A 14,280-nucleotide genomic window follows, 5' to 3' on the forward strand; every position below is an offset into this window, starting at 1 on the left:
AAATGGAGGCTTCCGGATAGTATCTTTTCTCCAATGTAAATGTTGTTTCTTTGTATAGACAGTAGATACCTTAAAGTAGATTGTGTTTCCTACAGGAATGCCCCTTTTACGTCTGTAGAGTTCATACTGGGGGATGCCCCTTTTAGTTTGTATTTCGTTTGAGCTTTTCAATGGAATTGTGCTTATCAAAAAAAAAAAAAAAAAGTCTCAATGTGATAGACCCTAGTTGAGAACTTGGAATTTTGCATCTAAAAAACTTTTTCTTTCAATAACTGCATAGGTTTTTTTTTTTTTTTATCAGTAAATATCTGCATAATTTCTTTGTGTTATAAGGTATAATTAAGTTTTAATTCCATATAAATTATAGTTAACATATCTTACGATATGCGATAGATATTCCGATACAATTTATGAAATGAAAAAAGATATACGATGCGCATCTCCATTTAAAAACACTGCAAGAGCACTGAATAATCCCTCTTATTTTAGGGCTGATTTGATTCAAGCAGCCGCCTACAGCATGAACTTCTCCACCATATTTAGTCAAAGCCATTATAAATTCGTATGGGTAAATCTTACCTAACCCTTCAATTTCATACTGTCACTCAATGTCTTTTAATTAATGCAAGAAATGGAGAAAGCACATGCAGAGAGAGAGAAGGGGTCCTTGAGACATCTCTATAATCTACTCCTACTATATAATATCCGTTCCGGAATGGGATGCTTCCAAGCTCCCTGCAAAGGGTGTAGAGCGATCAATTCGATTGTTCATCTCGGTAATTGTCGGCTTGAATCTTTGCTGAGCAATTGACGGTTTAGATTTATATGCATTCAGATTCAATCCGAACCATCCGTATCGAGATGAATAGCCGAATCGACCGCTTGACATTACTTTGCAAGCAGCATCCCTGTTCCACCCTCCATTATATATATGCTTTTTGACCTAAAGTTCACACTCAAAAGATACGGAAGGCTATGGGGCATATGTTCAAAGTTGTTTACTTAGTGGTTAGGCAATCATGTACGTTTTCGTTTTTGTTTTTTGTTTTTTATATTTATTTATTTATCACCAATCATGTACTTCTCCCAAAAATTATGGACCCCCATCAAGCAATTTTAGAATCAATCATATTTACACTTCGTTTTAAATAGTACATTATAGTTGATGTTTATTTCTGTCCCTCTAGAGACTATTAAACGATTATATAAATAAATAAATAAATAACAAGTGTATAAGGTTAATGACCATAAACCTAAGGAGGCGTTTGTCTGCCCATTTGGACCCAATTGTACGTGTAATGGAATTCTGTCAAAAATCACATCCGGAAAGTATTTTGAATTCTTAATATAAATTCACTTGCTAACCTTCTCTAAAATCTATTTTGCACATTATTATCAAAGCGCTTTTACATATTTTCATGATTATAACATAAAAATTTATAATCTACAGGTTAGAATTTAGAACTTAGAAATTTAAAAAATAATTGACGCCTACATACACATAACTCCCGTGTTTTTTAGATTCGTCAACATAAAACATACTACTATATATCGTGTACAATGTACATGTCCCATATTTTTTTTTACCCAACCCAACACACAAAAAGTCCTATACTCATATTCAGCTACAAATTCCTCCTACTAAATATTCTTTTTGGTAAGAAAAGAGAAAATTTTAGTAACCTGAGAATTATGACAAGCTAATAGGAGAAAGATGAATAGTATCCCAACAAGGTTGGCACATACGAGCTTACTAAAAATACGACATCAATTAAGAACAAATTTGTCCTACTGGAGATGAAAGTGTGCTACGGCATCTTGTCGGTGTGGGTCGAAATTTTAAAGGATATAAAAAGAAGAAGAAGAGAGATTTATAGATTCTGCACGTGCATGGGGACATAATTGTACTAACAATCAAGAAATAATAATAGGGAAGAAGCAAACGTGTTATGCAGGAGAAGTCATCCTTAAGAAATCTAGTATGTTTAGTAAACTCCACATGACTCTTGTCTTTTCCAAAAGTAGCACTGAATTCAATTTTTTTGGCTTAAAAAAACAAGTCTATTTTTGAAAGAATATTCTTCCTTGTGTTTGGAGCTCTTAATAAAGAATTCCAACCAATCAATCACAAGAGGATGGGTGCCGACGCGGTGTGTTCCCTATCTCTTCTCTCTTTGCTTTGAAAAAAATAATTGTATACTAAAAAATTAAAACAAACGAGGGAAACCGAATGATATCGCTTAAGTTGATGGCTAAAATTGATGCATTCTGGAAGTTTTGAGAAAACAATGGACTAATAATAACGAAAGTAAAACGTATTGAATTCTAGATTTATCGCAGCTCATTTTGCTAGGCTCCGCAAGTTAACCAACCATGCAAAAATTAATTTGACAGGCAATCTCGACACATATTTGTGCGTGTTTTATTTTTTAGTATAAAAAGGAACTAGCATTACGACCATAACTGCAAATTTTTTCTCTTTCTATAACTCTCATGGCAACTTTCTCAACATAAAGTCTAAATCTTACAATTAACATTTTTCAGCTTGGACAGATAGCAAGGAACGATATGTATTAGTACTGTGAAGTGTGAACCAATTGGCTAATAGCCTAATACAACTGTAATTTAGTTACCAAAAAGTCTAGGAACACGCCTCTAAAACACAATTCTGTACACAAAAACTGTGTCTGGAACCGTTTGGTGTATGTGAATACATGTGCATCTAATAGTTTCGATACGGATGTGTCCGGAGTTGGGTTTTAAAGTTGTATTTGTAGTATTGCTCGTTCGTTAGTTATTGTGAACCCTCCCGCCGGCGGTGTATTTATTTCCCCTCTTCTACGGCGGGAAGACTAGCCGAGTTGACAATTTACTACTCCGTAGTAGTACTAGTATTTACCATTGATCCATTGACCATTCGTAACTATACCGTGTAATGGCTTCCACAAGGACAAAGCTGTAGTTTCAACAGATCCGAAAGGGGTATGTAGTAATTTAACACTTGCCATGAGTATATTTCACATTCCTCAATGCTGGTAAAAGTGTCTGCGGCTAACTTTTATTAGAGCACAGCTCATTTGCTCTGCTTGAATGCTTGCATAAATACCCAGCAGTTTTTTTGGCGCTGAGAGACTGTTATCTCTCTCTCTCTCTCTCTTGTACAAAGCAAAAGAGAAAAAAGAAAAGGAAGGAAAGAAAGAAGGCTCTGTTCGGGAGATCACTCATTGCATTGGGGGGGAGAGAGAGAGAGAGAGAGAGAGAGAGAGAGAGAGAGAGAGAGAGAGAGAGAGATGGAAGAGAAGAGGAGATGGTGGGGTGTGAGATTGTTGATATGCCTAACACTGGTGGTGTTCAAGTGCATAAATGGGGACGATCCATACAGGTTCTTTACGTGGAATGTCACTTTTGGTGATATTTACCCTCTTGGTGTTAAACAACAGGTACTTAATATACTCTCTTTTCTTCTTCTTCTTCTGTAATTTTATTTCTCCATCTTTAGTATTCAACTAGACATGAAAATTCATCGTATTATGGCAGGGGATATTGATTAACGGGCAGTTTCCGGGGCCAGCCATCGAGTCGGTGACTAATGACAATTTGATTGTCAGTGTCTTCAACAATTTGGACCAGCCCTTTCTCCTCACTTGGTTAGTTACTCTTACACTTGCTGCTGCTGCTGCTGCTTCTTCTTTTTTTTTCCCCCGACCAGCCTGAGTGCAACTCAGCTAATCCAATATCTTGATAATCAATTTGATTATCAGATATAGACAGGAAACTATGTACTACCTTGCTTCTTAGTAGCCTATCGTACCGCTGTAATTTCCAGTAACTTGGGTGTTAGACGCTTGGCATTGCGTAGAGATCATCGCAGCTAGCGTAATTCCAGTTTATCGTTTCTCTTTCTGGAAAACAACTTTCGCGCCCTTTATATTACTATAATGCTTTGCTATAATAACATATGACGTAGTTGAGCTTTGATCATATTGAAGTTCAAACAACCCTCTGTCTGAATCTAGGATCTTATAAGCGAAAAACACCAGATAGGAAGAAGAAATGTAAACAAAACAAATGAACAAGCATTTTGCCAGAAGAATGTAATTCTGGTTTCGTTTTTAAACCGAGTTGTGTATTGGTAGTGGTGGTTCTTCGTTTAGCGACAAGTATTTTTTTTTTGGTCAAAAGTGTTTTCTAAACGGATTTGAACAGGTTGATCTCAATCTATGAGCAAGGGAGACAGTTGTTGTTCTTAATTAGGACTGCGGATTAATACTTGATCTACAATCTTAGAAAGTGTGCTCACTGGCCCACCAAAAAGAGCTATATAGACATGAACTTCCCAGTGCTGATAAAGTGATATACTAGCCTTGGAGGAGAAGTTTTCCCACCCTTTTTTGAATAGCATAACCAAAATTAGCTAAGTTGCACTGACCAAGTTGTTAGAAATCGAAGCGATTTCCTATAAAGTTTGTACGACTCATAAGAGTTTCGACCAGCCGTTTGAAATCATGATGCGGAGTTGGAAATTGGAGTGGACCGTGCGATTCAACTGGGAAGTCACCACGATTACACAGCTTTCAGTTCTGTATTGATTTTGGTTTCCATATCCTTGAATACACATGCAAGGTTTTGCAATTCTTGTCATGAACCAATAACGGGATTTTAACTGTTGGAAACTTACGGGAAGTGCTGTGATTGATGCGTAGGAATGGGGTGCAGCAGAGAAGGAACTCGTGGCAGGATGGAGTGTATGGCACCAACTGCCCCATCCCACCGGGGCAGAACTTCACTTACATCCTTCAAGTAAAGGATCAGATTGGTAGCTACTTCTACTTCCCCTCTCTTGCCTTCCACAGGGCTGCGGGAGGGTTCGGTGGCATCAAAATTTCTAGCCGTCCTTTGATCCCCGTTCCCTTTGATCCCCCTGCTGGAGATTACACTGTACTAGCCGGTGACTGGTTCAAAAAAAATCACACGGTAAGTTTTGTATATGAGAGAGAGGAAAAAGAGTACCAAATATGCATGGTTAGTTGGTATGGAAGAAAAATGAGATCTTTTTGATCTGCTGAAAACATTACGAAAATGTCACCACAATGTGTCCCGATTTTCATATTGTTGTGATAGAATCACTTTCTACATTTCGTTGGCATTATGAATGATATTTTTTGATGTTCAGAAAAAACAAAGTGTCCAGAATACACTTTGACAGCATGCATTCGTCCCTACAAAATTCTGGGCGCCATCTACAATGCATTCTGGAATTCGTTATGGCATTACAATTTGACCTACACCACTTGATAATTGCTTAGCTGAAGTCTACGACGTCTTGAGTTTTTCATGATGAGCCTCTCTTGGTTCTAACAGGATTTAAAAGCCATTTTGGATGGTGGAAATGGTCTTCCCTTCCCTGATGGTCTTCTGATAAACGGTCGTGGATCAAACGGCAACACATTCACAGTTGATCAGGGTAAACTTATCTTCCCAACAGGAATGGAATCGCCATCTTCCATTTTTTGCCTATTTTGATAACTATGTTCTTGCAATTGCCAGGCAAGACCTACAGGTTCCGGATATCAAACGTCGGGCTGACTACTTCCATTAACTTCAGAATCCAGGGGCATAAGATGCTGCTAGTTGAGGTAGAAGGCACCCACACACTGCAGAATACTTATGATTCCCTCGATATCCATTTGGGACAGTCCTATTCTGTATTGGTTACTGCCGATCAACCTGCACAAGACTACTTTATTGTGGTCTCAACTCGTTTCACCTCTCAAGTGCTCACAGCCACATCTATCCTTCATTACAGTAACTCTGGAGGAAGTGCTTCCGGCCCTCCCCCTGCTGGACCGACAATTGAGGTTGATTGGTCGCTTAACCAAGCACTGTCCATTAGGTACGTTAGTTGTTATTTCTCATAGATGTTAGTCCTCTGATTAAAGTAACACATAAATTCGCACTTCCTAGATCAAATGTCTCACCCAGAAAATATTCACAGCAAAAGGTCCAGATTGCAATGTGGCTGCATTGTACTTGTCCTATAAGTCTACGCTTGTCCTATAAGTCTACGGGTTCCACCAAGAACGGATGCACTAATCAATGTAGTCATTATGTGCACTTCTCTTTAAAAATTCAGTTCTTGTATTATTTTCGTCTTGATTGTACATGCCTGCATTTACTCTGTACGAAATGCAAAGAAAGCAGTTCCATTTTCTCTATCATCGTTCATCCGAGTTGTATTCAATTAGCAGCAAGAAGTTTACATTGAAGGAAAATATTGTCGTAAAGTCAATCCCACATTTTGTCCTAGTTCCCTCCATGTTATGAACCCTTGATGAGATAAGAAGGCCTCTGCATTCAGTCTCACCTTGGAATTTCTTTGTTCAGTTTTTTCCTCCCCTTTTCTTGGGTACACACACGGGACCTCTCACGTTTTGTCATGTCATACGTTAAACCAGGCAAAATCTAACAGCAAGTGGACCGAGGCCAAATCCACAAGGCTCGTACCACTATGGTATGGTCAACACTACCCGCACAATTAGACTTGCAAACTCAGCTCCAATCATCAACGGCAAGCAGAGATATGCTGTCAATAGCGTGTCATTCATCCCAGCTGACACTCCTCTAAAACTCGCTGACTACTTCAAGATTCCAGGTGTCTTCTCCCTGGGAAGCATCTCAGACAACCCCACCGGAGGTGGTGGTTTTCTCCAGACTTCTGTCATGGCAGCCAATTTTCGAGCTTATCTTGAGATTGTGTTTGAGAATACAGAAGGCACGGTGCAGTCATGGCACATTGATGGCCACATTTTGTTTGTTGTGGGGTAAGTTCTTTTGGCTCATGTTGGTTAGGAGGTGCTAATTGCCATGTTTGGCCTATGGTTTAGCGTTGTACTTAAAGTACACAATCATGCTATCATAAAGAGGTTGCAAAATCAGAAGAGGAAATGCTAGTTTCCAATCTCCCAGCGAAAATGAAATGAAAATTTCTTTGTCAATCTTGTGCTATGACCAGAATGAATGGAGGACAATGGTCATCCGCCAGCAGATCAAGCTACAACTTAAGGGACACAATTTCTCGTTCCACGGTTCAGGTATATGCTATTTCGGTGTTTTTCGTTCACTGGAAATGAGTGTGGGAGTGAAAAGAATGACCATTTGTTGGTATCCCAACGGAATGGTCATTCACCTAAACTGGTGAATGATGATTCCATTTTTGTGAAATAAAATCGTGATTTAGTAGTGAACCATGCCTGGGAATGAGAATTCAATTCCAGCTTCATTCTAATCATCCAAATCACTAGCTTCCTGATGACTTTTGAACACTATTTTGTAGAGATAGAAAATCTTTTAGAACATGTACTTTTGTATTATGAATCGCAGTTTTAAGCCAATGTGATTGATATCAATCTCATGCTGAAAGAGTTTGAAATCATTCGATGTAATTGCAGGTGTATCCGAATTCGTGGACTGCAGTTTACATGCCTTTGGACAATGTGGGAATGTGGAACATAAGATCTGCGAACTGGGCTCGACAGTATTTAGGTCAGCAATTCTATCTCCGCGTTTATTCCCCTGTAAACTCAATTAGAGATGAGTACCCAATCCCGACAAACGCTCTTGTCTGTGGTCGAGCATTAGGCCGTAAGACTCGGCCTCAAGCTGGCTGGCAATACAGGGCTGGAGTAGGTACTCGCTTATAGAATGTTACAATCTGTAGATTGTCACGAAAGGGTGACATTCTCTGATACTGCCACAGCTCTGCTTGAGCGCGTGTTTTCGCTCTTATTTTTCAATGCGTTAAGTTCTCTCAAGACTCAGATCTGCGTTTTGCAGTACTTAGATAGCAGAAATTGTTCCATGTTTTTCCCTGTAACCAAATCATAATTCATGAATTCAAGTTTGTAATGTTTCTAACCACCGTTTCATTGTCCTGCGATTTTGTCGTTCTTTTCAGCCCTCGTTTATCTGTGCTTAGCTTCACTAAACATGCAACTCTTCATTGTCACATTCCCCTTGTGCTAGCGATTTCTTGGTGTAGCATCGGTAATCAGATTCAGCGAGGTTACTCACATTATACTACAAATGAGATCATTTGTTCTCTCAGTACGAGGGACACAAGTTGAAAACTAAACCAAAAGTTAGTACATGCTCATTCAAATTCCGAAGGTCAGCAAATAAAACAAATAACTCGAGGTGCTGGAATAATTACCCGAGAAGTGAAGCCGACGGTAGAGATTCAAACTCGACGCAGTGTGACTTTCAATCCACCACACATTGCAATTGTGGGTAAAACTATTGTCAGTTTTTACTGATAACAAAATTGACATAAGAATGCTGGTTGGCTTAAAACTTCTGGAATCCGAAACTTGATGTCGGTCTGTCGATGACTAAACTGATAGAAACAGCTTTTGAGGTGCAGTAGGGCCGGAGCCGCTTTCTGAAAGACAGACTAGGAGTAGGTGCGCGCTGGATAACAACAAATCTACTTTTAAGATACAATGAGGCGATCGATCTGTTTATCTTTTGTTATGCTTTCGCACAAGCAAAGAACAGACAGAATATCGTTGTAAAACTGGATCATAGTAATACTAAAGACTGATCCCATTCTCCGTTCACACGGTTCTCAAAGCAGCCGTGCACTCTTCTGAAAATCGCATCTCATCTGAAATGGTGTCTCAACCATTCCCAAAGAACTTCTCTTAAAGAAAATCATTTTTGTTAAGAAAACCAAGCAAAATTCATCCACTTACATTTGGGACTTGCCTATGAAACAACTTGAAATGAAAGCTAGCAGACCCTCTATCCCAATACAACCCAATCTCATCTCCACCATTGACAGCTCTGTTTCTCACCAAATCCATCCACCCAAGAATATAAAATTCCTCACTAGCCCCTCTCTCAAAAAACACACTTTCGTTCCGGTAACTCAACGGATTGTTCTCCTCAGTCAAATCCCACACGAACACGGGAGCCTTGTTTCCAAACAACACATAATTTGCCATGTCCAGGGTCCAGTGCCTAAAGATGTGTTCAAACGTTTCGATGTATGACAACATTAGCCTTCCGGTCACAACATCGCTTGAGGTGGGCCGCTTTCGGATCACCCACGGGTTGGCAGGGTCCGGTGGTGGTGGTGGGTACAAGTCTCTTATTTCCACCAACACCCGGGTCGCCTGGAACTGGGTGTTGGTGGCTTTTGCTGCATCTTCCTCTGCCTTGCTTGGAATTACGTTGAAGAAGAAAGTTTTTCTCATTTTTGGAATTTTCACATAGGTTTTTTTTTTTTTCCCCACTAGGAGAATTTGGAGTGGAATTTATTGGAACTTTTACTTTGTAGGAAAGGTACTGTAAGGGGATAATGATATTGGGTTGAAAATTTAAGTTTTTTTTGTCCAATTTGTGTAGTAGAAAGCAGATAACCTTTAGTTATCTATGAAATCTCTTGGTTTGCTTGTGTGATCAGTTACGTTTGACCCTTCTTATTCTTTCACTGTTTAATTCTTTCCTGCTGTTCAGACTTAAGACATCGGTAAACGTTTATGGTAAGTTAGCGATGGATTTATTAAGCAATTGCTTCAATATTAATAACGGTTCCGCTATTCTCCGCTCAATGCGCATAGCTTAAATTTCCGTGCGGATAATACTCTATTGTTTCTCTCTCTTGGGAGAAAGCCACCGGCTTGAAAAGCACTGTCCTTTCAGCAAAATAATTGATGGCATTCAAGTCTCTTTTATTATATGACAAGTCTACCCTTGTAACCTTCCACGGTTTAGTCAAACAAATTACTCCATTTCCTTAGGCCAGGTCTCTACCAAGGCTGAGTTCTTCTCCACTTGGGGGGTGTTTTTACTTAAAAAAATACACAAAATTTAACGCATTTTACCATCTCATTTTCATTAACAATTTTTTTTTAGCAATTTACCATCTCGTTCTCACTAACGAAAAAGTTTTCAATAAGAACTTTTTTTGTTACAGTAACTTTACTCACGAACCCATCAACAACTTATTCACTACCGGAAACAACTTGAGACAACAACTTATTCACTACCGAAAACACCTAACAACAAACATGATTTTTTTTTTCAAAAAGGACAAAGCCTCCAAAAAAAAAAAAGTGCTAAAAATTAAATGGAATGGGGCCTAAATGGGCCCTTTCCACTAACCACTACAACTTTTGGAATTTGTCTTTATTCCAAAAAAAAATTATTGCTTTTGTTAATTTTGCAACAAATTTTTATATATTATTGGTTTGTTTTGACAAGAGGAATCGAAAAATGAAAAAATAGAAATATCCGTATTTTGAAAATATCCAAGAAAACTGAAAAAGGTCAGCTTTTGGACTTTTCTTGGATATTTTCAAAAATACTTGTGTAAAAGTCATAATTTTTTTTATTTTTTCGATTCTTCTCGTCGAATTCGTAATCTATCGTAAGATTCAAACCCAAGAAATAGATCATTGAGGTGGGACGGAGGTAACAAGGGGCTGGGGTGGCACGTGGCACCTCCCGCGTCAGAGAAAAAAATTCATGTTGAAAAAACAACATTATTCAACGGAACGTGGGTATTATTTGCGGGTATTAAGTATGTTGATGTCTAATGAGTAATTAATCGATGAAAATGTGCAAGTTTTTTTTTTGGGTATTATGAGTAGTAGTTCTAGAATATGTGTGTTTTTCTAGTACTCTAATTATGTTGATAGATGATTACAAATGAAAATGTATATCTTTGTGGGTGGTATGAATATTTAACCTTAAGAATACTTGTGTCTTTGCCACTTTCCTCCTCTTCTTTTTTTATAACTCAGGTGTCCGGGCCAAATTTTGCGCACTTTGATTAATCTTTGGAGATCAATCTCATCGCCCACTTGAGGATCCCAATTAAAGTTAGGGCAATATTTTATATGGATTAGTCCCAAAAAAATTGATAGCACCTAAGATGTTTCGAACTTGAAAACTTGGGAAGGAACAAATCCCTTAAAATATTAACATTTACAAATAATATAGGAATGGCTTTGTACGTTTGTGAAAGTAAAAGGACGGATTGGGGGGAAATTGGCCGCCAAATGTGAAAATTTGGTGCTAGTGTAGGATTTGTTATTACTTATTAGTAGAAAAAGTGAGGGTTAAACATATAATGGTTATGTTTGTATTTTTTACCCTGGTCCATTTGATTTTTTATTTCCGTCGGGGGCGTTTGGGGCTTTAAAGCTATGGATAGTCTCTGAAACTCCTCGTGCACTAACCTACTAACTCTCCCACTAACCTCTTCTGATATATACAATGGAGGAAAAAAAATTGTATCTAGAGAGGGACTCAAAAACCTCTCATTTGGGTCATTTTCCACAGCTGAGATATTACATTATGGAACTTAGGTTGACTCTATGATGGCTTAGCCAAAAAAAAGGTTGACTCTATGATGAGGCAGCCTCTCTCTTTTTTGCTCCATTTCCTTTTCGTTTGCTCCGATTGTGGCTAGCCTGTTTTTGAAAAGCCTTTTTTTTCCCCCCCGAAAGATGGAAGTGGTAACCTGTTACGGTGTTACCTCCATCATGCATGAAGTATTGTCTCATCTCACCATACTACTATTTGTAGAGGATTCCACTGCACTTATGTTATGACTGAAGCTAAAATCTCACCACATATGATTAGTGGTAGGACTTAGGAGTATGTGTAGGCCCCATAAAGGGCTAAGCTTGGGCCTTGTCCAACTGGGTCTTGAGTTTCCACGAATGAACCTTAAACAAAGCCTATTTCACTAGGGAAGAACCATAATCACATAATCTCCTTTAAAATGTTCTACCCTTTCAATCCTCGCACCGCACTTGCGCTCTCAAACCTTACTCTCAAGAATTTGGGAAAATTTCAAAATGACACATGAACTTTGTACCAAATGTCACAGAGATACCTGAACTTAAGTTTATTTCAATTAAACATATGTACTAACAAAATCTCCAAATTTAGACACCTGAATTTAAGTTTATTTCAATTAAACACTTGTACTAACAAAATTTTCAAATTTAGACCCCCGCCGTTATACTCCGTCCCAAAAATTGTTGATATGGCATCTTCAACCCGTTTAAGTTGCCCCATTGCACATGTTTCCAACAAGGAACAATGCAACCAAGCGAAACCCATCATTAGAAGTATGCCGAGCAGAAAGAAGAACTGGGTTTGGCCAAAAAACATGGGTTGGAGGGAAAATGGCCTTAACCTAATTGATTTCCCTCCATTTCTCTCTCCATAAGTCTGCCTATTGTTCCACCATCTCCCTCACTTCAACCCTAGACCTGAAGTCTGCCTATGAGTTTCGCTTGGGTGCATCATCCTTTGTTAGAAATATGTGCAATGAGGCAACTTAAACGGGTTGGAGATGCCATGTCAGCAATTTTTGGGACGGAGTATAACGGCGAGGGTCTAAATTTGGGAATTTTGTTAGTACAGGTGTTTAATTGAAATAAATTTAAGTTCAGGTATCTAAATTTGTAGATTTTGTTAGTACAGGTGTTTAATTGAAATAAACTTAAGTTCGGGTGTCTCTGTGACATTTGGTGCAAAGTTCAGGTGTTATTTTGAAATTTTCCCCAAGAATTTAAATAGTTTGGCATGAGTTTGAAAGACGCATTCGAGCCCGCTCACGCAAATTATGGAAGAACTACCAATCCAGTCAAAATGATAGAAAGGGCTCCCATAACATCGAAGTTTTTGTTGTTTAAAGGATCCATTATGCCTCTCCCTAGTAAGCAATTGCCTAAGTGAGTTGGTACGTGAAATTACCTTCTTGTCCTCCTTCAAAATATAGAAGTTTCTGGTATTGGGCCACATGGCCTTCTATTTAATGTATTGATCTTTACATGCAGTAAATTGGAAGGGAAGAGCATAATGGGAGAAGTTATGGTACATAGGGTATACCGTATGTCTAAATTATGATAAATTGTGATTTTCATTATGCCGATTTTTGGTTTTCTAATGCATATTTATGGCGCTAGTTACGACTTATACTTTAAAATTTACCTGTTGAACAGGTCATTAGCAGGTTACCCATAATTAAAAAATATTGTTATCATGTAACTATAATTATTCGTACCAAATTTCATAATTCTTGTACCCTAATCAAATATATGCATACAATATCAAAAATTAAATAATGCTACCTACAAATGTTATAACAACACCATAAATTGGCATTATCTTACCACAATAAGTCGTACCAAAAATTATTTAACTCATATGATATTCCGTAACAAAATCAAAATATGTCGTACCAGAATCAACAATTGTTATACCCAAGCCAAAAATATTTTTAAAATACTGCAAATTATATAAAATAACCACAATCGTTATGACAACACCTAAAATTGTTACTCCGTGTTTTCTTACCACAATGTGTCGTATCAAAAAAAAAATGTAAATACCACAAATTGTATAACAAACCACAATTGTTTTGACAATACTATAAATTGACGTTTTCTTACCACAATGTGTTGTACCAAAGAAAAATTGATTAAAATATTCCGTAATAAGACTAAAATATGTCGTACCATGAACAACAATAGTTATACTCAAGTAAAATATGTCTAAAATACCACAAATTCAGTAATATAATCAAATTTATTATGACAACACTATAAATTGACGTTTTCATACCCACAACGTGTCGTATAAAAAAATTCAATTAGAATATTTAGTTAACGATAGTTGTAATCGGCAAAATATCATATCATAACTAAATGTCGTTAGTGAGTATATTTTTAGAATAATCGATCATAACTGTTAGAATATCAAGTCATATGATATTCAGCATTGTCACCAAAATTAGATATCATCAGATATCGACAACTACGTAATCGAAAAATATTTAATGTATCCAAATACATTAAAGTCTAATAATGCACCACCCGAGCCCCATCTAAGGCATTTTTTTTCTGATCGGAACCGTCTATCTTTTACATAATATGAATAGATCACATGTACCAAGAATAAAGTTGATCGCTTATTATTAGACCCTTAATCAGACAAAAAAAATCCTTTTAATATTGAATTCAAGTGCCGATGAAAGGGCTTTCTAAATCCTATCGAGTCAAAAAATTACGTGAATTATTTAATCAACAAATTTAACGAAATCAATGGTTTTGATTGTCATTATTGTCAGGGGTGGATTTAAGTAAAGCACAGGTGGGTCACGTGACCCACCTGAAATGGTTGGAATTATGTTTTTTTAACTGAGAAAATAAGTAATATATATATAATTACCCAAATTATAGCAAGACTGGCGCCTTGTAC

General features: G+C 37.6%; 1 protein-coding gene across 1 annotated transcript; it reads left to right on the forward strand.

The window, feature by feature from the left end:
• Positions 1–1,721: 1,721 nt before the first annotated feature.
• Positions 1,722–7,919, forward strand: LOC131330659 (L-ascorbate oxidase homolog). Its single transcript, XM_058364324.1, has 8 exons — positions 1,722–3,440; positions 3,538–3,647; positions 4,704–4,974; positions 5,362–5,464; positions 5,548–5,893; positions 6,456–6,821; positions 7,013–7,091; positions 7,449–7,919. The coding sequence occupies exons 1-8, from the start codon at positions 3,291–3,293 to the stop codon at positions 7,698–7,700; spliced, it is 1,677 nt and encodes a 558-aa protein (XP_058220307.1). The 5' UTR covers positions 1,722–3,290; the 3' UTR covers positions 7,701–7,919.
• Positions 7,920–14,280: the final 6,361 nt, after the last annotated feature.

This window comes from Rhododendron vialii, chromosome 6a, assembly GCF_030253575.1.
Source record: "Rhododendron vialii isolate Sample 1 chromosome 6a, ASM3025357v1".
Taxonomy (NCBI): Eukaryota; Viridiplantae; Streptophyta; class Magnoliopsida; order Ericales; family Ericaceae; genus Rhododendron; species Rhododendron vialii.

Coding starts and splice junctions, on each gene's coding strand:
- LOC131330659 (XM_058364324.1), top strand. CDS start 3,291: ATGGAAGAGAAGAGGAGATGGTGGGGTGTGAGATTGTTGATATGCCTA. Junction 3,441..3,537: donor CTCTTGGTGTTAAACAACAG/GTACTTAATATA, acceptor GTATTATGGCAG/GGGATATTGATTAACGGGCA. Junction 4,975..5,361: donor GGTTCAAAAAAAATCACACG/GTAAGTTTTGTA, acceptor TGGTTCTAACAG/GATTTAAAAGCCATTTTGGA.